General features: G+C 43.3%; 1 protein-coding gene across 1 annotated transcript in view; it reads right to left on the reverse strand.

The window, feature by feature from the left end:
- TTC7A (tetratricopeptide repeat domain 7A) overlaps nucleotides 1-23,597 on the reverse strand; it is a 2,220,458-nt gene that overhangs the window by 361,277 nt on the left and 1,835,584 nt on the right. Inside the window, exon 17 of the mRNA XM_069608425.1 lies at nucleotides 5,942-6,039. Coding sequence (XP_069464526.1) covers nucleotides 5,942-6,039 — 98 coding nt within the window. The remainder of the gene's footprint in view (nucleotides 1-5,941; nucleotides 6,040-23,597) is intronic.

The raw sequence follows: 23,597 nt of genomic DNA on the forward strand, positions 1-23,597 counted from the left end.
ATCTCATTATTGAAACAAGCAAAAACATTGGGAGTCTACCTAGAAGCTGATTTCTCAATGACCAGGCACATTAATGCTCTCTCATACTCCACTGCGTACACATCCAGACTCATCTCATTAAGTAGACATTTCCTATCACCGAACAATTGCCGGACACTTGAGCGAGCACTGATCCTTTCCAAATTGGATGATTGCTATGTCCTCCTCCTCTGAACCTCTGCCACCAACCTATCAAAATTACAACTATTACAAAACAAAGCATTACAGCTGCTCTTGGCTTAAAACACAGCGACCACATATCATCCCCCAGATGAGATGCCCACTGGCTGCCCTAAAAGCACAAATTGAATTCAAGACCTTAAACGCTGGCACTGATATGTATTTATAATGATGCTCCAACTTACCTCAATAACTGTCTCTCCAAAAAATCACCACAACGTACTTTAATATTCAGTGTCAGCATCATGCTTGACATTCCAAGATACAAAAGCCAAAGAGCTGGAGGCTCCAGCATCACAGTTGCTGCCCCTCCTCTGTGGAATACTTTGCCTTCATCCATTAGAAATTAACAGTCATACGCAGCATGTGAAAAACTTGTCAAAACCTGGCTTTTCGACAAATATGACTAAGTCCTCAATGCATCTGATTACTGTCCTTGTATCGGAATGAAAATGTTGTAACAAACGCTGTGCTACCTCTGGGTTTGGGCGTTCTATAAATGCTATAAACAAATAATTATCTGGAAGTGAAGGTAATCTCATCAACGGCAGCGGACGTTGTGCTGCCAGCACTTAAGAAGATATCCACGACATACGGGCTACCCAAGTACATAAAAAGTGACAATGGGCACCCGTTCCAGAGCAGACAATATGCAAAGTATCTGGACGACCTCCACATACAACATCACTTCATCACACCTTGATGGCCTCATGCAAATAAGGCTGCTGAGCGGTTCAAGAGAACAATCAACAAGGTCCTCAGGAAGGCGAAAGCTCAAAATGCCCCATGGACATTTGAATGATACTGTTTCCTTAGAAACTACAGGCTAACACTGCATGCATCAACTGACAACCCCCCGGGTGACCTCAAGTATGGCACCATGCTAAACTCGTCCATACGGTGCTGCTGCTGCAAGCAAAAGGAGGTATTAGACCAATGGCGCACACACGCAAAGAGAATCAAAGCAAATGAACAGATGAGTGACAAATGACGAGCCAAGGAGTCTCACCATAAAGTCAGGGATCAGGTATTGGTCCTCCAGTACACCTCAAGACCAAAACTAACCACCGCCAGATGGTAACCAGATGAAAAGGTACTATGATAACCGCTGGGTGAGGCAGCAATTCGATAACAAGGAATGAATCATGGTTCAAGAGAATTCCAACAACAATGTGGAGAGAGAACATGAATCATACAGACAGGGTAACAGAAGAAGAAACCACCGGCATAGACCAAGGTCAAGAGGAAAGAATTGGACACAACTCCAGCCCAGATTGCTAGGAAGAAGGAGCGGAGTGACCAGCCCTAGCCTCAAAGGAAACCGAAGTGGCCAGCACCTCCCACAAGAAGGCGGCAAGGCAGCATGACAGGTCCCCCATGAGGGCGGCACTGAGGCCCCCAGGAAAGTTACATTGACTTTGTGTGTTAATCTGGGACTGTAATGTGAAGGACAGCAACAAGGGCTAATTTGTATATAGTTTGTCATGTGGAAAGAAGAGGGATGTTGTATCCATACTGCGTCAGCGTGCACAACGAGACGTGGGATTAAATGGCGTGATGTCGGTACTTCCGGTAGGAAGCTGGCAGTTATGTGCTGACACTAAACCTGGCTGGCACTGTTTCTAGCACTCCTACAGCCCGCCCTCGCTCCTTGGCACTACACACACCGGGCAGGAGCCAATAGGAACTTGAGGTTCCATGACAGCGGTGCTGCACTTTGCATGGTTTCTTTCAATGATGATGTTGATATTTATTGAATGACGCAGACTTATCGCTAGTGTTGTGCTCCAAATCACCACTCAAAGAAATGTTTAGGAGAGGTATGTTTGCAAACGCCACATTATTTGTACATAAATTATGTTAATAAATGTAACGACATTTTTAAAGTCTTGTGTATTGTTTGGCATGTACAGAGCTTCGCTGCACACGTCCTCTTTGCACATACCTCTGCTGTATTCTGTGTGCCTTTCACACTGCCATTCCCATTTATGTGACGCAATATGCAGGACGCATCAGAAAGGGAAGAAAGACTAGGTTTATTACACAGTAGAATATAAAATAATACATCTAGTCTGCGGAGGCTGCAGGCGACTTTACATGTTCACTTGCAGACATTGAAAACTGTCTCGAAGTATTTAACGATCGAGCACTAGAAGATACTCAGGGCCCTGGAGAAAGACACTCCACTTGAATGCTGCCCACCAGTGGTCGAAGTGTACGAAAAGAAGTAGTGGAGCTATGTTCCCACCAGTCTGCCCCACTCTCCACAAACCCTATCGCTGCACCCCCTCCCACAAACAAACACACCTATTATTTAAGGGAATGTTCAGTGCAGTGCACTGAAGTGCAAGCTCTTCCTACACTTTTATTTTAAAAATAAACCGTTCCGGAACGATTTCTTTTTAAAATAAAAGTATAGGAACAGTGAAACTGAACAATAAAAAGTATGGGAGCCCCGCTTCGACCGCTCCCGCCCACTTCGACCTCTGCTGCCCACCTATAATTCACCACACAAAACCACATAATTGCTTGTACCATGAGTTACAAAAATGACTATGTTTTCAATCTTTGTTTTCATCCTACTGATCTCCCTGGTCCGCTTTAGTTATTTTATCGTCACCCTGTCTATGCACACATCCCCACTGCCGCCCCGCAACACTTAACACACATCTGCATTTTGTTCCAAAGTAAAGACTCTAAATTCAGATGAGGAAACACTGAAATGTCTAATTTCCGATTTCTCATCTCTAACTCAAGGTTGATAGGCACCCATTTCTAAGGGTATGTTTTATAGGTGTGCACAGCCCACATAATGAATTTGCACAAATATCATCCCTCTCCACAATGCTCGAGGGAAATGCTTGGTCCCACCAAGACTTGTATTTTTCAGTTCCTTCCAGGCACTTTGTTTCCAAATGGAAGCGCAGAAGGAACAGGGAGGTCACGAGGAGGTCAGCCTTTCATTCTATTCTTAAAATCGTGGCCATGGAGATGATGGTGGCCCTGGATTAAACCTCTAGCAGCTCCAAAAACGGATGGAGAAAACAAAAATGGCTGTCGAAATGGGGCATGGCTGTTGCCATACCCAGTAGTGCTCACCGATTTCGGATTTAGCTACTCCCGGACCGGTAGATACGTGTTTGTACTGCCCTACTTCCCATTTCTTATTAAAAGTGGGTTAAAGTAAAAAAACAAAAAAAAAGAGGTTAGAGGAGAGGCATGCTTTCTAGAGTGGCTAATATTTGAAGGAAGAAAGTTCAATTAAAAATAAATTGCTTAGGAAAAATAAAGCAATATCCCTTATTTGTGTAGATCTTTTCAAGGCTCTTCCTCAGCGGAAGAAACTGCTTCTCCCCTGATGCAACCGTGGGCATAGTACAATTCCTTCACTGTGGCATAGAATGAACGTGTTGTGAAGCTCAAGCAGAGGCGAGCGGAAAGTCGGCGTCCAAGTCACCTTATTCATACATTTCATTTGTGTTTCTCCTTTTGAAATTCAGGCAGCCCTTGACTAGCCGGTGGTCACTCGAGCCTCTTGAAAAATAATAATGTCCGGTTTTATATAGTGCTGATTCCTCCTGCTTCTAGGCACTCTAACTAGTATATTTTATTGCTCACTTTAGTGTTACTAAATTTACTCAGAGATAGGAAGTGTCAACTGGCCCAAAACTCTGACTTAGGACCTTCCCCATAACTTTGGCCTCGGGCCTGCACGTGGCTTAGCTGGTTCACTAATGATTACATATTCATTTTTCTTTTTTTAATTTGGAAAAACTTTTGAGCTGAATCGCGATGAAGATTGAGAATTCTGAGATAATTTGAATTTGAGTTACTAGGGTTAATATATCACCTGTACATATTACAAACCAGATTTGTTTCAGCTGTTTAAAACTAAGCCAATGTTTCCATAAAACAATGCATGCAACACCTCTGCACGCAGTCTCAATTTCGACTCTCTATGCTGGCTCGTGACCCCCAGCACTGGGACACTGCACCAGCGGTAGAGGCCAGGCTCAGCAAGTATGAAGAGACAAGGAAAGGACGATAGCTGCTGCAACATCGGCATCTTATCTCGACCAAGAATACTAAGCACCCGATAATCTAAGCGGGCATTTAGGAAGGTGGGCAGACTTCGTGCACAAATAAGTGTGCATGAGACTCAGAACGTTCACCTTTCCTTCCCTTCAGGGGCGAGGGGTGGACGGGTGGAGGCTCAGCGAGGATGTCGTCCCCTTTCACTTCGAGGTCCTGTGTAGGAAGGGAGGTGGACCACACAGCTCTACACAGACAGTGTTTCATTTCAAAGGCTTGCTGTCCAGGATGCTGGCAATTCCACTCACTCTAAGAAGGTAAGTACTCGGCCTTGTGACTCCTGGATCGCTGTCTTGGTTATGGGCACAGTGTAGATTCTTGCCAGCTCCCAGCATAACATGCACCTCTGCGCTGCCTGGTGCTGGCACTTCAGTTGCTTGGCTTGGTGCTTATATGTGCTGTGGGTTTCATCAGGAGGTAATTGTGGTGGCCTTAGTTATCGTCTACATGCCGCGGGGGGGTGGGGGGGAGTGCTTGTGCGCATCTCAGGGTTCGTCACATAGCCATGCTTTGGCGGGGTCCTGTGCAGCACTTGCCATGTTTCTGGAAACGAATTTAATACAATTGAGCCACAATCGGCTGCTCTGGGAGGATTCGAATATTTCCCTGGCTACTCGAATTGCGAGACAAGCCCTACTATTCGTTGCAAAATGCATGGCCATTATAGGCCATAAGTATATACTTCTTTGCAGGACGCAAACACTGACAAATATTACTAACAATTTCATGTCATTCTAAAAGTGCCAGGCTGCCCATATTTAAGTTATTCAGTTTCTGCCCTTTGTTATCCAACATCATTCACCTTTTCTGCAGTGCCCACTCTCAGGCTTGGATGCTCAGAAATGATTATGGCTCGTACCAAAGGGTAACATTTCAATGTATGCCTGGGAATTTAAGCCACAAACCTCCAGGATTGCCCAGAACACCCTTGAGCCCATTATGCGTCATTTCATTGAGTGCAAATGTCAAATTCTCTATTGTTGTCGTGTGAAACACAATCCAATTGCAACAACACTTTAGGATATACCCTCCTTTTTGCATTTAGAGCAATTGTCCACCTGGCATGACTGGCATACACCCATGCCATTCCAAAACAATCCCAACTGCATTCCTCCATACCATGTGTCTTGTAGCAAATATTCCCCCTCCTTTCTTATACCTGTTTTATAGCCCTGTCCACTTTTCCTTCCATGGGCTAAACGTCTGCATACCCTTGGCGGGGGCGCAAATACATCACTCTCTGAACAAGCCTAGGTGCTCTGAAACTAATATGGTGATCATTTGATGCAGTAGAAAACCTATTAACAAGACATAGTTGACCATATCTTAACATAGCAGAACATACCATAACTGGTACCAAAAGAACAGTGTGAGTGCAGAAAGCATGGTTTGAAGAGCAATTTAGCAATTTGCCAAATTCCATGCCATGCAGATCTACTGAACGGGTCTGAATGATTCCGGACGCTGCGCACAGTCCTTCAGATCTGTAAGAATATGTGTCAATGCTTAGAGGTGTCTAGCTTCTCTTACCTAGAACAATGTTTCTACAACAATGCGTTGGGTGTTATTAACATCAGTAGAAAGACTCTACATGTTACACATAAGACTGTATCCAATATTTTCCACTTACCGTTGTCTGGGTCATGTGCATCAGGGAGAGTAAGGTGAATACCACTGGTCTTTGTGGTAACTTGTTCTTCAACAAAACTAGTTTCTTTATCAGGTTCACTATAAAAAATAAACAATGATGGATATTTATTATGCGTACAAGGGATTGTCACTTAATGCAATACCAAAGGTGCCATGACTGTCAGAAGAGCCACAATACAATCAGAATGCCAAGGAAATAGACGTCAACCCCTTTGCCCACTACCTTCTCTCACTCGAACACCTAGAAGGGTCTCATATGAGAAACAGTGGGTCGAGATTGTGTTTACTCTCAGGCTCGTAATCGGAGTTGAGGCCCGAAGACTGTCCGATTCGATCATGTTCTTCTCGTTCAGAGGTGTTGGCTAATATTAACAATACTATAACAATAATAATAAATTTCTGCTTCAGGAAAATAAGCAATACTCCTTTGTTTCAAATGTGGGGTGGGATTTGTGGCAATGCAGTTGTGGCCATTGCACGCTCTGCTCGAGAAGAAGAGAAGTTTAGTGGCAGCCTTTTGGTATTGTCCTCTAGAGAGTTAATGTTATTTGGATGATAGCATTTGTATTCAGTGCTAAGCCTCCTTTAGATTTCTCAGTGTGCATTTAGGGGTTAAAATATTGACTTGATCAAGCTGACCTTTGTTCTCTCCTCTTTTTCTGGGAAACCGTTGGGATCTCTTAAAATGTTATAGTGTTTGGGACCTCTTGTAATACTACAGGGAGACTCGTTAGGTATCCACAGCCGCAACAGATTTGAAAGGTTGATCTTTAGTGGATATGCACTTTTGTTTGGATTTTGACGTGGCCCTTTCACACCTGATGCAGAACCTTGACAGGAAGTGGATGGCCCAGGTTTGCTGTGTGATAGCAATGTTATAGATGCTCAGGTTAGAATTGATTATGTCGACGCCCTTCTTACAAGTTATTTCAATGCTTTGTTATCTGCCGGAGGCTATCCATTGAAGTGCTCCATATATCACATTCTGCCAGAGCCTCTCTTTCCAAGTGCTCTCTATATTTCGTTTCTGATATGGGACTAGATCATGAGGTTGGCTCATAATTTGGATCATAAAGGAATATGGCACATTGTCATCCCACCTGGTTGCAGACATCTGGAATGAAGGAAGGTGTTTCTCTGGAGGGTCACAGGATGGAAAGTTGAGTCAGGAGATCATCTTTGAACTATTGTGGGCCTGTACATGACTACTGGTGGCATGTCTGTACTGGTCAAATAACAGAAATTAGCAGTGAGGGATTTGAATCATCAATATGTGTTGCCAATATGATCACATGTTTCTTGTAGTAACACAAGTACTCCTCCACTCGCTTTTGTGGCTTGCCTATGTGTAGCATGATACAATCGATGGAATTGTATAGTTTTGAAAGGGAATGCTAAGGATATGGTCTGGCATTGTTGGCGGGCAACGGAGGGGTAAATAAATGTGAGGTGTTAATGAAAAAAGGGTGATATTTCCAAAATTGCCTATTTTTACTGATCACATTCATTAAGAGGGATGAGGGTTTTGCCTCATGTGGTATTTCTGGAAATCCACATGTAAAAAATACCTCATGATTATAAAGTGGAATGTCACATACACATTTCTTTGTATTTGTATCGCCTCTTAAAAAATGGAGGCATAATTATTTTCTTCACTCCCCCACATCTGTATTAAAAAAAGTTTTCCTGTGAGGTAAACAATACTCTATGTTATGCTGAGCTACTGGATTTTCTCATTATTAATTTTATTGAAGTTTACAAAAAACATACAGATCATCAATCTTATCAGCATTGTAACTGTAGAATTCATCGCAAATAATCTATACACCCACTACCATCCCCAACCTTCATAGAATTAAAAATGTAAAACAGACCAACTTAGTATTACATGCCTTCCAAAAATCCACCCCACATTTGATCAAACAATTTCATTTTTTTGTTTCTGTGAAGGATGACCTTCTCAATCCTGGCAATCTGCCTCAAGTCCTCCACCCATTCTGAGTAGGTCGGCCTCTGTTCACATTTCCATTTTCTCAAAACGATTTGTTTCGCTGAATTTGCAGTCCTAAAAAACCAGCATTTCTGTGAATAAGTGAGTTCTTCCACTTTATCATCTTCATCTAAAATGATAGTGTTGTAATCAAAATCCTCATGCAACAATAGAACCTCATTAATCTTCTCAGTGACACTCCTCCAAAATGTCCTCAGTTCATAACAGTCCCAGATCAAGTGCTCAAATGAGCCAACTTCATGCTTACATCTCCAACAAGCCTCTGAGGCAATCATTCCTCTCGCATGAAGTCTTTGCGGAGTCCAAAACACTCTATTAAGAATTTTGATTTGTCGGCATTGTTCTCCAAGATTAATGGAAGTCAGGGTCACGTTTTTACAAAGAAATCTCCACCTCTCCACAGTCATATCAGAGCCAAGGATCTCAGACCACTTAGATAGTAATCCCTCTGCTGGCGTATACTGTTGGCCCAGAGTTCTATATACCTTGGACGTCATACCACCCTTTGCCTTATATTCAGGCAGCCATAACTGCCAACCACCACCATTAACAGTTCTTTGGTTCCGCAGCAATCCTCTCAATTTCCTGTATTCACCAATTGTACAGTCTCTGAGATCTTTAATTTGTGCAAGTCTTCTACAGCTGATCCATTTGCCGTCTTCAATCAGATCACTCAGCCATAGTACACCACTCAGGAGCCAGTTCAACCACAATAGCGGCCTCCCATTCAGCAATACACCTGGATTCAGCCAGATAGAGATGTAATCATCATCACATATCTTGCGCTTACTCTTCTTCCACAGTTCCCTCCAACAAGTTCTCAGGAATTTTGTCGGCGGAAATGACCAATAACCAGTCCCATCCACCGTGGACAGCATAGCCCTAGGCGGCAACGGAGAAGAACGACTTGATTCCGCCAGCGTCCAGACATCCTCTGAATTTTCAATAAACGGAACCAGATGTCTGGTCCCAAAGGCCGAATGATAATTCTCAAAATCTGGAACCCCCAAACCCCCACAGTCTTGGGGCAGCTGCAATTTCCACAAACTGAGGCGTGGCTGTTTGTTCTCCCAGAGAAAAGACTGGATTAAACTCTCAATTTTCTTACAATAGCCCTTTTTAACATCCAGGGGAAGCACACTAAGCACATAGCTGATACGTGGTGTTGATGTCATTTTGATGGCATTCACTTTCCCCCAGAGACTCAATTTAAGCGCACTCCATCTCTTTAAGTCAAGCTCCAAAGATTGAATCACATGTGTAATGTTGACATCCATTATTTTCGAGACATCATTCGTTAGCCAAATCCCAAGGTATCTCATTTAATTCAGACACCACTTAAATGGAAAGCTCCTCATCCTCAAAACGGTGCAAGCGGTTGATGCCGGCAGCGCTTCTGACTTGGCCCAATTGATCTTGTATCCGGAAACACTGTTGAACACACTGATCAACTCAATCTGCGCTGGAACGGAGCTCTCCACATTCTGAACCACCAACAACATGTCATCCGCATATAACCAAACTTTCTGGTAGGCTCCATCATAGCGTACTCCCTCAATTCTATCCTCATCTCTTATCCTCACAGCCAGCAATTCCATGGCGATCACAAAGAAAATCGGCGACAGTGGACAGCCTTGTCTCGTGCCCCTCTCAAGTTCAAAAACGCCCGAGTTCATGCCATTAGTCCGAACACAAGCAGTTGGCTGTGAATATAGCAGTCTTATCCATCCGATCATGGTATCTACAAAACCAAAGCCTTTCAATGTACTTAAAAGGTATATCCATTCAATACGGTTGAAAGCTTTCTCAGCATCCAAGGATAACGTCACCACATCATTATGGTGTTCTTTGCTTTCATATAAAGTCAGCAACTGTCGTCTCATATTTTCTGAAACATGTCTTCCTTTCACAAACCCAGATTGACTTACATCTATTATATCCATCAGAGCATTCTCAAACCTCAAAGCTAATGCCTTGGCGAAAATCTTGTTGTCCGTGTTCAGTAAGCTGATCGGCCTATAGCTGCTAGTTTTCACCGTAGTTCGTCCCTTCTTCAGAAAAACAGAGATTGAAGCATGCCTTGTTGAACTTGGAAGGCACCCATTCCTCAAAGAGGCGTGTAGCATTTCTAGCATTAATTCAAAAACCTCTTCTGGGAAAATTTTAAAAAGTTCTGCTGGTTATCCATCCGGACCTGGGCATTTCCCAGAATTCAACGCATAAGCCGCCATCCTGAGATCCTCCACGCACAATCCTCTTTCCATACACTCCAAGGATTCCGAACTTACTTTCTTCAGATGGCAGTCCTCAATGAATTGACAAATTGCACGCTCAGATAAGTCGGTTTCTGAAGAGTACAGGGTTTGTTGTAATATGACAGAAACACTGCATTAATCTCCACAGGATGGATCAAAAGTCACCACCCCATCCTGTCTCTCCACTGCATTGACAGATCTGCCATTATCCATAACCCTCAATCGATGTGCAAGAAGCCGATCACATTTTTCACCTTTTTCAAAGTAGTTGCTTTTGGTTCTAAAAAGTAAGAATACAAATCTTCCAATCTTTCCTTTTTCAGCTTTAATACTCTTAAAGTCTCACTTGAAAAGTTTTGCATTTTACTTCTCTTGAGATCCTGAATGTCATCAGTAAGCTTTTTCACTTCTGCATCTCTCATTTCTTTCTTCTTGCTTGACAAGCCAATCAACAATCCTCGCATATATGTTTAAAGGCTTCCCACACAAACTCCACCCTGACTTCAGCAGTACAATTCACAGATATAAAGAATATCGCCTCTTGAACTATCTTGTCCACAATTTCATCATCGTCTAAGAGGGTGACATTCATCTGCCAGGTGTTACACTTAGGAACCGGGAAGGTCAATTATAAGTCTATGGAGATCGGAGTATGATCCGAAATAAGTAGTGATCTGATGTCTCCCCTTTGGAATGATAGCGTACAGAGGCCAGAGGTCAGAAGGAGGTCAATTCTCGAGTAAGCATTATGCCTTGCAGAGAAGAAAGTATATTGTCTCATTGAAGGGTTCTGCGATCTCCATACATCTGTGAGGTTCCATTCAGCAATCAGCCTTTTCAATGCTGTTCTTTTCAGATCGTTGGCACTGTCCGCACCCCCACACTTTTATCAAGTTCCGGTTCCAAAACAACATTGAAGTCCCCTCCCACAATTACATTAATCGCATGTACATTCTGCAACATTTGCGCTAAAGCTACAAAAAAACGACCATCACCCCCATTCGGAGCATATTTATTGCAGAAACAATAGTGAGCATCCTGAATATGTGCAGTGACACATACAATTCTTCCATCCCCATCCTTCACACACTTCACTCCAGTGATCTGTAGATTCCTTCTAAAAAGAATACAAACGCCGCTAGAACTAGAAGTGAAAGACGAACCGTAAACATCACCAACCCACTCCTTGTTCCACTTATCTATATCCGCATCCAACAGATGAGTCTCCTGAAGCATCGCAACATCCACTCCCATCTCCCCTAGTTTACTCAAAATCACCTTCCTCTTGACAGCACAATGTGCACCATTCACATTCCAAGACACCACCCTCTTATTCCTCTGATAAGAGTAAGACATGGGTAGATCTCGATTCCCAATCCTTGCAATGAATTCACAAGACACAATACTACCTAAACCTATAGTCAAGGTAAGAAATAAAATAAAAATTAAAAAAACACTCCTGGGTTTGAACCACCCAACCCTCCAGAACATCCCTTCCAGCTATACGCAGAAAAGGACTACCCCACCCCCTCCCTTAGGTCAACCTATAGAAGTCCCAAAAAGGTGTCACAGACCCCAATTGGTCAAATCAAAAATGAAGCTAAATATACTGCTTGGCCTAAATTAATTTCCACAATTCTCCAGTAATTGAAAGCACGAATAAAAGCATTTCTGAAGAAACGCAACATCTCATATTCAAAAAAGTTAAACACCACACAACACCCAAGTTAGCCCGGGTCGGTATTAAAAGAACCATCTGTACTGCTAGACTGCTGTCGTCGTCCAAACATGACATATCTGGAAGAAAACACAACTGCTGTAGGCCCATAGATCCCATATAAGTGCACACAACTTCAACCACACCTCATTGTCCTCTCCTCCCCAATAAATATTATATCATCCAACCTAGCGCGCCAGGCAGCAAATCACTACATCCCTGCATCCCATTAACCAACACATTTGAGAGATACCTCCCCCTAGTGTGTCAAACTCATGCCAAGACAGAACCTGAATTCTCATAGTATAATCAACAACGAATTACAGTAATCCACCAATCGTCATAACCATCAATTTAGAGATGAAAACATCACAAAACCCAACTACTGCTGGAATGCAGAGCAATTGAGCGTGAATCATGCGCAGAATGGGTGAGCAAATGTATCACAGTGTGTTACAAAATACCTACATCCCTGCACCCTACTAAATGAAATTAGAAATCAGATACAGCATTTAACTTTCCAATGGCATTCACACCTCCAATCTATGCCTATACCAGGCGGCCTTACTTCTCCTCTCGCAAAGCATTAAAACAGATTCCCCAGCAGTGCAGGGGGCATTACTACATGCAGAGAAATGCCTACCTAAAAAACCAAAAGTGAAATGCTACACCCATATCCCAACCTCCCCACTAACACACGTCCGCAGAAGTCCACATACACAGCCCATTTACTAAAGATCGTACAGTTTGTCCCAATGAGAGAAAGGACACCCTCCCATCCAACTAATACCTATGAATATAATCCGTGGTGACAGGATTTACCTCAATTCTGGATGTGCTTTAAGAGATCAATTCCTGGACATTACACTCCCCCAAGTGGTTTCCCAGACTCAATACTGCGACCTTCTCCATGTCAACCCACAACTTAACTCCAAGAAAAAATAAAACATACAATATCAGCCGACTAAGATTGACCAAAGGCACTGTATAACTGAGCATCCCAGAGAGATTGTTGGCCTTGACAGTACGTTGCACGCACACGTCAAATACATGTAAGTTTAACACATTAGGGGCGTGCAACAAGAGCAACAGTTACGCATGCAGGGGTCAGACATTGTATAGCAGTTTCCCAATGTAGCATGTCTGCCTTGATGCAATTATCCATAATCTTATTGTGCAATGTTACTTAGAGGAAGAAAAGCAAAAAATCCGCCTATATAAATGTGAACCATGAGGGATCCTACACAAGCAATGTGCCCATAGCAGTCCGGGACAAAGCAAGCTGCATACACAGCGTTGCCAACTCCTCAGTAAGGAAAGTAGCTATAGGCTGTCCAAAAAGTAGCTAAATGACATCATCACCTAATTTGCCAGGTGCATGATAGGTGATTGGAAATCAGAGAGGCAAACATCTGTGAATTTCTCTTTAAAAAATCACCCTTCTACGAACGCACCAGTATGTCTGAAAACATGAAGAATGTACTAGGTGTGACTCTAGGTGGCTTAAGGTTGCCTGTCCTGCATGGTCCATAGAGCCCTAGAGCATTCATTACTTTTCCGGATCGAGCCGTATACTGAATTATGTAGTGATATTTTATCATAGTACAGTACTTCTGGAATAAAAAGTTTGACTTTTATTTATGTTTTGCTATTTTCATTTTTGCAACTCATTTGTTCAAACATGTTTGACTGCATCACCCAGCCTTGTGGGTTTATTTTGACAAAATGCACCAATGAAGCTTTCTAAAATACACAACTGACTGCACACGATGGAAAGATGTTCAAATCTGTTAAATATTCATAATGCAAGTGAACATTGAATTCACTTTCTAAATTCACAGGGGAAAAAATCACAGAGCCGAAAGGCAACGTTTGCCAGTGCCCTGCAGCAGCAGTCTGGTCAGTGCAGCACTGCACGAAATGGAGGCAGAGCCCGACAGGCTGTGGGATGGCGTCACGCTCTGCTGTTGCATTCACTGGTGACTCGACAGCTGTTACACCGCCATCAGGTCAGTTGCTAGTGAGAAATCCAGCCACCTCTCCCTCACTGGCCCGGAAACCAATATACAAAGTGTAATTCCCAAACCAATGGAAGAAAGTAGCCAGACCCCCCATCAGCCGCTTTTTTAGCAGAAAGTCGCTAAGGGGCGCACTTCCTCGCTAAATAAAGCGAGAAAGTCGCCAAGTTGGCAACACTGCGCATATGAGATATATAATGACGGAGGAGGAGTCCCTCCCCCGCGGCCATAACGCACCCGCACCCCAGTCCACGCACCCGCCGCACACCCAAAACACAAGATCATGCGACAAGGCGCACAGCCCAGAAAACACGTGCGCCGCGGCCCTGAGGGAGAAAGCCCCACAGCGCCTATCACAGCCTACCTCCACTGCGCTTCATCGTCAGCAAGTCGCCCACACCCGTCAATCCATCCCAAAGTCGCCGGCAGGATCCATCCACCTTCCGGAGGGTGGCACACGGCCGTCATTCTAGACTGCATGACACTTCCGACATTCCGACACCCCGTCCGTAAAACAAGCACCACCACCCTTGGAAAATCTGCTGAGCGCGTACTGCAATAGAGTAAAGCACCCATAATCCAAACCCACACCAAGTATATGCTCGAGTGAAAACCGTTACACCAACATATTTGAAATATAAACGAAGCATAGATGATTATACAAATAAATCCACCATCCAACAATTTCAAGAACAATACGAATAAATAAAGAAAAAAATAAACCTTTCTGCACATTCACAGCTCCATATATCGTATCAATCTGCAATATTATTATCTAAGTTCAGATCCCCAACCCTCAGCCACTTTTCAGCTTCAACCGGATCATCTGTGGATTTGACACCTGATCCAAAAAATATCTTCAGTGTTGCTGGTTTCACCAATAAAGTTTTAATCCCTTTTTCTTGAGCCAAAGCTTTAGCACCTTTGAATGCCTTCCTCAATTTCCTTAGGGAAGTCTGGGTAAATGGCCAATTGATCCCCATTCAGTAGAAGTTTTCCTTTCTCTCTCGCAGCTTTTAAAATCCTTTCCTTTGCACTCACTCTAGACATCACCATGATGATCTGTCTTGTTTTTCCGGCTCGGGCAAGTTTGCCAGCTCTGAAGGAATAATCCATGTCCATATCCTTTAGGATGTTCTTACCCAAAGTTGCCTCCAGCACTCCTTTGACTCTTAGATCAAGGTTTTGGTCCAAAGCAGAGTCTTCACTCACACCCAGTACGCGCAGGTTCAAGTTCCTTTGATCAGCCTCTAACCTCAGGTTCTTCTTCTACAATTCAGTAACTTAACTTCATATCTCAGCTCCTTGTAGGCCCTATAGCTCCCCCCAACCTCCTGGGCTAAGGTTGTATTTTCTGCTTCCACTTTGGTGATGGTAGTTTCCAGGTGACCCACTTGAGAGGACAATTCACCTAGGGTAACCTTCATATCTTTCACATCTTGAGCAATCTGGAGAAGCAGTGCATACATATCTCCATTTCCTGAACTCTCATCCATCTTCTCTCCTTGTTTATCTTTTTTGGAGTTGGGGTTGTCAGGGACCTCAATCTTCTTCTTTGATGTTAGAGTAGGATTCATTTCTGCAATTTTCAATAATCCATAGGCTGGGAGGGAGCAGGAGCAGTTGGCTAAAGCTGCTGCCCTGTTCACCAACATTCTGGAATCTCGAGTTACTGGGTTTTATGTTGCACTAGTCTCAGCGCTCTGGTGGATCTGAAAGAGAGGGAGGGTGGGTTTGACTATTGTGAAAGAAATGCAAGAATTGTGTTGATATGTGTGGTTCGCAAGTATGCACGCATTGTGCATGGGTCTGTTTATAGGTGGTTCCTGTTGAGCACTGGAGCTACCCTTCTGCAGAGGTGAGTCTGGTGTTCCTATCAGCAGACACTGTGCAGTGCTTATTCATAAATACAATTGTAAGAAGACATACAGGAGCAGGGAGCCGGCAGCAGTGGGTACCAAGACCAAGACCATGGTCATAGGTAGATAGCTCAGGGGCAACATACTCGTTGACGCCGAGCAACACAGGATCCGCGCTTAGAAACCTCTGGTTATTAAGCATGTTATAAATAATGAATAATAATGATAATTATAAGAAAGACAACAATAGAGGGAATTTGCTCTAGAAAAAGTATCCGCAAAGGGACACCTAGTAACATAATTTCAGTGGGGGAGCTGGGAGCAAAATCATAGCAGGGCAAAATTATGGTGGGACAAATAGCAGCAATATTACAGTAGAACACTTAGGAAAAAACACACAATGGGGCAACATTACAGTGTGACACACATGAGCAAAGTTAAAGTGAGACGCATGGGAGCAAATCAGCCCGTCTGCATATGGGACAATAAAGTGGATGGGGCACCCAAGTGGGGTGAAAATGTTAGAATCTCAGACGCTCATGTTCTCTTTAGCTTGATGCACAATTCTTCGATTGGATTTTCAAGATGGAATCACATTGGTGTACCTACCTGCTGTCCCATGTGCATTTCCAGCCTTCATAGTGGAAAACGTATTTTTTTAAGTTTCAAAAAATGTACCTGTAATATTTAGCATCCAGTAATCCAGAAAGACTGCATTTTGGGCGGTACAGAAAAAAATCACATGTGATAACAGCAATTACTCCATGAAGTATGCTGAGAAGAAATGCCTGCACATGCTTAATAAATCCTGTATGCAGTGTGATGGCCATGTGAGGTGGACATTAGGAAATCGCGCATGGTGTGATGTGAAGTTATAATGGTGCACAGAGTGGTGCCATTTGTGGTTGGGTGTGTTGCTGTAGCAATGTGTCAGGGGTTGATTCCGTGGGTTTCCCGCAATGTATCTGTTCATAATTTTGGGATATTGGTGTGGTTGTTTTGTAGTGCAATGAATGTGATGAGTTAGTGAGAGGCCTAGTCATGGAATTTAATATTTAAATTAGACAGGGTTATCTTAGAGCTGATTACCCAGACCGTGTCCTACCAGGTGGCTCCCATGTTTCCTCTTCAGCTAGAGGGTAAAAGACATCTAATTGGTAGAATGGTTAGGACGTTGCCGATGGTTGTCTCTCCAATATCCCCTTCTTAAGGATAGCATCAGCTTGTGTTTGTCCACTGTTGTAGCATACAGTCTGCTGCCAATCGACCTCCCACATGTTGCTGTTCTATTCATGTGTCCATGAACCCCTTCAGACTGGCTGAATATACAGCACCTTCTCTATGAATCCCTCTGACTGCTATCCATCTTTTACCTCAAATGGCATCTGTCTTCTACCGTCAATAACCCATAATCACCACCACCAATATCTGCACTAAATATAACAGTTTAATCTTCAGTATCATTATTATTGCTTTCCCAAGACCTCCAATAACCCACTCTCCTGACACAATGTGATCTCTCCATTTGTGGGTCCTGGATAATAATGACAAGCTCGCAGCACAGGCCCTTTCATCGTTGACATTGTTCAAAGACTGGAACAGCTGATTTACTTGAGGCAACACTCCATTGTCCCCTCACCTTTCACCACAGATGCACCATAATTCACACAGAGCACTTTGTTGAGGTAGCTTTGCATTCATCATATATACATTTTTCCAAATGTACTCTAAAATGTTATTAGCCTCCGCATTACAAGCCCTAACTCCTTATCCTCAACCTCCCAGCCAACTACTACAATGACTTTCAAAACAATTTCTCAGACTTGCTCAATTCTGCAACAGGTACAGTACCTGTAAGCGGGCTGTGTACATACCGGGCCTTTCTCCAAATCAGTCAAATTGGTTGCATCGGCCAAAGAACTCAATGCTGGATTGGCCTCAATCCATCTACGATACTGATCATGAACAGCCTTTGAAGTCGATGTTCATCATTTCCCCACTAAGTGGTGGGAGCACCTGCACCCTCATGCGCTGCCAGAGGCTCTCTGCAAGCGGGATGGTGGGTGAGGTAGGAATCTTTTCAGGTACATAGGCATTCACATGCAGCTGCTGTCTATACCAGTTGTGGCTTCCGGAGTGAAAGTCTACTTGGTGTACCTGTGATAGACAGAGTTCTAGGGTTTGAACATTGGGTGAGGCTGATTAACTGGCTATACACCAACCATTTGGTTCCCCTTAATCAATTGGGTACTAGGATTCAATCCTTTATTATGAATTAGTAGATTTGACACCTGTGATATGTACTGAGCATTTATTCATGATTTCTCTTTTTGATTTATCCACTGCTCTGGTTCATGTGTTTTTATATCCTTTATTTTTTTTCGGTGCAGAAAATAAGCACTGGAAAGATGCATTGCCAAATTTGTGCAGGAGTAATTGATTTCACAGTACAAATTGAATCCATGTGACATACTTTTATGTACCATCTACAACACAAACAGAAACAAAATACTGTACAGTACCCATTGTGATGAGTCCTCTCCACTACATAACTCAAAATCGGTGTCCAGTTCAATATGCCTCTTTCCCACTCGCTTCCCCACCCGCAGGCTTTTAGACCTTTTAGTTACAGGATGCCATGTGAAAAGGCATCAAGCTCTCTGCAAGAAGTTAACATCTCCATAACATCCACCCCCAGCCCACAGGTATCAAAACCACACCGATTGAAATGAAGGAAGGCAGCCAAACCGTAGGTCTATTTCAGGAAAGGTGTCATCACCATTCTGACTATTATTATTTTACCCCAAAACCATGAACTGAGTTAGTTGACAAGCATTTCTGAACTGGTGCTGTTAGATACATAGAGGGATTACTTCAAACCATCTCTGGGCACCTTGGATCGTTGGGGATACTATCACCAACTAGCAAGTTCGTGCACAGAACCACTTGTCCAACCAAGATAGCACAGTATCTGCTGCTAATATTTGAATTATTTTTTAAAAAATATTTTTGGTTTTAAATTGCTTGAAGACATCAAAACAAAGGCACATAAATAAACTTTGAAACAGGCCAATTCCAAAAGGCTCTGTCCGGGGTAGGTGTTGAACCCTGCTCCATCACTGGATTCTTTCCTCCAAAAGCAAATGTTCTTGCGCTTCACTATCAAAACTGTGAAGCTGAAGCTCTGAGAAACATACAAGGGCATCAATGATTTAACCTTTAAAAAGGAATTATTAGGTCAAACAAAAGGGGCTGCAAAAGTAGGAACCTGTACGAGTCAATCTCTTTATGGGGAATTCTGAAGGAACACATGCACTGGCACCAGTGCTGGATAACATAACACAAATCTGATTATATGATCTAGATACATAGATAATACTGTTGTCATATTCTTTCCCAGAAGATCTGGCAAGATTTATTACAAGATTAAATCGGGAACCATTTAATATAGAGCTTACTTGAACATCACATGCATTGACAATTACCTTCTTGTATTTATTTATATATATATATATATATATATATATATATTCATTCAGTGAAACAATTTTGCTAAAGGGACGTAATGGTTAAGTTGCAATAACTAAAACCTACGAAATACAGTAAAAAATGTTGTTATAGGGACATTATGGCTACAAGTAAAACCGAAACCCCCCAGAAATGTGCCACTTATGGTAAACTAAGCAACCATAACTTGCACCACCATCGTGCACACCCAGGACATCAAAGATGACATCACAAATGTCATTGATGACATTACTGATGACATCACATCTTAAATTAATTTTTATGATATGAGTCCGTACAAGGGGTTGTGTTTACAATGTTGGTAACAAGATGTAAGGGGTGATGAGGAGACCTATCATGATCTACTTCCAGGGGAATAGAAGATTCCACCAGCTAAGCTGCAAGCTATAAAAGAGGCTGTTGATCCATATGTTTCCAAGACAACAGTACTCTCTATATATTGCAACACACCACTCTGCAGTGGGAGCAGTTTAGAAGTGCTTTCAATGCTGTAATCAAAGAGCATGAGAAACACTGGCCCTAACTTAGATTTAAAGCACCCGCAAGATCTTCCCCTGACTAACTGCCCCATCATATCCATGGTTGATGCCCATTCCCTCATTACCCGCCCCAGGTTACTTCCTGGCCTCTCCAGAAAAAAAGAAAATCAAAAAACACAAAAAAGTTTCCTTTAGAATCCATCATTCACAGTTAAAAAATCGAAGTATAATAAATGAGCTTATAGACTCCATCTACTTTACATTTTTCAGTAAAGTAGTTAGACTCAATAAGATTCTCCAACATTCCCATTAGCATTTTCTACTATGCTAATGGAGAATAATGGACAATTGTACACTACTGAAAAAAAAGCACAGAAACAATTTTCTGTTCCAAATACTTTTCTCTAGCATACAATAAGGACCATAATCCATGGACCTTCATGACTATCAAAGGTCTCCCTCCGCAGTCCCCTTTCCAGGCCATGCATCATTAAAACCCCCAGATTGCACATGCACACCATCGCACAAGACAACCCTTTGACCCTCTTTACGGTTATGTTTGTAACACTCCATCATTGCCTGCTTTTAGACAAACATCTATCCACAAATTAGTTCAGAAAACACTACTTATACCCCTATCAACACATTAAACCTCCACACACTACTTAAGAATGTTCTAGAAATCTTTTGCATCTGCATTTTACTTGCTTATCCAAAATGTTGTACACACAGTAGTAGGAGTAGGGATTGCCAAGTGCTGATTGGAGCCCAGAAGGAAAGCGCCAAAAGATGCCAAAGTGGGAGGCCACTAGCTAACTGCTGGGGCAGACGAGTCCCAAGGGTAGAGTACACAGCCACCAGGCGGTAGACCCACAAGGGCAGAGCTAAAGAGGGTGGGGGGGGGGTACTAATGTCAACAAGATGTAGGGCCTGGAACCTGTAAGGTTCATGAGGTACCAAGCCACCAGCCTCAGTGGAAGTGGTATGAGTTAGCAGGGAAGGGATTAAGTAAAACAGGGATGGGAAAGCTGAGTTTTGTACAGTTTCCAAAACTTAAGTAAGTCCAGCTGAAGTATAAGAGGAGCATGAAGGCTGTTCCAAACAGAGGCACCGGCCAAAAAGAGACCCAAGCCTCTTGCTCTCTGTTTCAAAAAGCATTTGACAAGCAGAGAATGGAGTTACAGGAGCGGAGGGCTCTAGAAGAGCAGTACCTAGGGAGAGAAAGTTGGAGATATTGTAGTCCCTGGCCCCAGAAAGCCTTGTCAAAGATACAGAAGATCTGGAATTTCATCCTTACAACCCCTAGGAGCCAATGTACACATTTTAGGGCTCCGGCGATGTGATTCCTGGGCTTCAGGCCAAGAATACGTTTTGCAACCCTATTTTACATTAGCTGAAGCGGCCGAAGACGACAAAGGGGGAGGTTAAGGAAGAGGCTGTTGCAGTAATACAGCCTACATAGCAGCAAGGCTTACGAGACATTACGCTTCTCGGGGAAGGTGAGGAACGGTAGAATGCTTATAAGGAGGTTAAGATGAAATTGGGCTTTCTTTACAAGCTCCATAATGTAAGGACTAAAGGAGAGAGAAAAAGTAAATAAGACCGAATGGTTTTTAGCAACATAAGATGGTGATATATGATATGATATTTTATTTGTATTGCGGTGAAACACAAGTGTTTCAGAGTGTGACGAGGCAAGGGAGGGGAACAAGGGAGGACAAAACAACGATCTTACTAGGCCCAGTAACATTGAGAACACGCAAGTGCAGGGGAGAGGAAAGGGGGAAAGTGTAAGGGAGAGGGGAGGAGACAGTGTGAAAGGCAGAGGAGACATCAATGAGCACTATGCGCGGTAAATGTAACTGCAGCATACCTTTGCCGCTTTGATCTGCAGACTCCCAGCTGCATCATATGCTGAAATATTTGTAGTGTTGTGCCCTGGTAACTACGACACTCCACAAGCCCGCCACAAGCACCTAGATACTCTAAAATGGCTGATCGTCGATGTGCCTGAACGAACATCACCCGTTGCGGCTTCCTGATTTGCAGTTACTCTGCTCTTATTGGCCAACCCGCTGCTGGGAGGCGAGAGTCGGCCCACATCCCTGGAAGGCGCACCCTTGCAAGGCCGATGCCTGTCTTGAGCATGTCCTGAGTTGTGCAGAGGTCAGAGCCTAGAACCCTACAACAAGCTCCTAATTCACACTGGACATCCTCTAAGGTAATCTGATGTGCTCTACTTCAGCAACCGCCCGCCCTTTATTGTGAACCACTTCCGGTCCTCAAGAGTATCTCTCCTTAGCCTACATGCCATTACCCCCTACTGAAATGCCTGCTTGCTTTGCTATAAATCAATGCACTGTTTGTATGCTTGATACGCAATATTGCTCACACTAATCAGCTGTTTTCCTCGGCGGCCCCTCAACAAATCGAAACAGATTATTGCATTAATGTGCTTACCGACCTTGCCCTCAAGATAAAACAGCCTTCTCCTCTATGCTGATTATCTAGCTCACCTGGTAAAGTTTATAACAACCCATTTTCGTGTGCCTCACGGGGTTCGCATGGAAGCTCAATTAGCCAACTCCCATCGTCTTTACATTGCGTGGCCATTTGGGTCATAATAGTCTATTCTGCTGTACATATTCAGACTGTGATGACCGAGCTACCCTGAAGTCTAAACAGCATATTACCCAGTGTACTCATTGAGTCAGCACTGTAGTTAAAACCGCATACCTCCCATCGAGATTATGATGTGCACTCGGCTCCATACTATTTAGGGGGCACCCCCGTTACCTTACCTGTACTGCTTACTAAACTCATGACTTACGTTTTGAATGTTTAGCTTTGCCTGCTCACACGCTGGAAATTGAATCTAGGCACTGTGCTTTTCTGAATTGTTACCCACCTCTGACCAGCCACTCTTTAGCCCTTGCCTGCTCATACACTGAAAATTAAATCTAGGCACTGTGTTTTTTCTGAATTGTTACCCACCTGTGACCAGCCACTATTTAGCCCTTGCCTGCTCACATGCTGAAAATTGAATCTAGGCACTGTGTTTTTTCTGAATTGTTACCCACCTGTGATTAGCCACTATTTAGCCTTTGCCTGCTCATATTCTGTAAATTGATTCCAGGCACTACAAAAATGCTAAAATTGTGACCTCACCATTGACCTATCACCATCTGTTAAGCAGACACAGATAATCCCTCTCACTCCAACTGGGCAGTCGTCCCACCAATGCTCCATCTCTAGCTGCACAATCTCATAGACATCTCCTGCCACACACCAGCTGCACGCACCCACTCAGCCACTCTCCACTAACATGCTGCCAAAGATATCACCTTCCACTCACAGCACAGACTCACACCCCCGCTCTCTCTCTGCCACACTCCGCCGAGCCAGCCTAATAGCCCTCACTATAGCCTTCACAATAATGGCCCCCACTTCTCTACACATACACCCAGCACACCACTCGCATTGCCCTACACTAAACTCACACGTCAATATATCAGCCTATAACATCTCAGCCAACTAGCCTAGCAATCAGACTCCACAATCTCAGAAACCGATCACTTCCTAGATATTTTCCATGCTCTCCCACACCCAACACATCAAGAAATACCCAGCAGATTTCCAAGCAAACCTTTCCCACCGTCTCAGTAACAACATTAAAAAATCCTCCAAAATCCTTCTACTAGGAGACCTAAATTTAGGATACAACGACCCTAAAGATAAACCCGCTACAACCTTAGCAAAAGAGTTAGAA

Source organism: Ambystoma mexicanum, chromosome 4q (genome assembly GCF_040938575.1).
Source record: "Ambystoma mexicanum isolate Mex_15411 chromosome 4q, UKY_AmexF1_1, whole genome shotgun sequence".
In the NCBI taxonomy this organism is placed as follows: Eukaryota; Metazoa; Chordata; class Amphibia; order Caudata; family Ambystomatidae; genus Ambystoma; species Ambystoma mexicanum.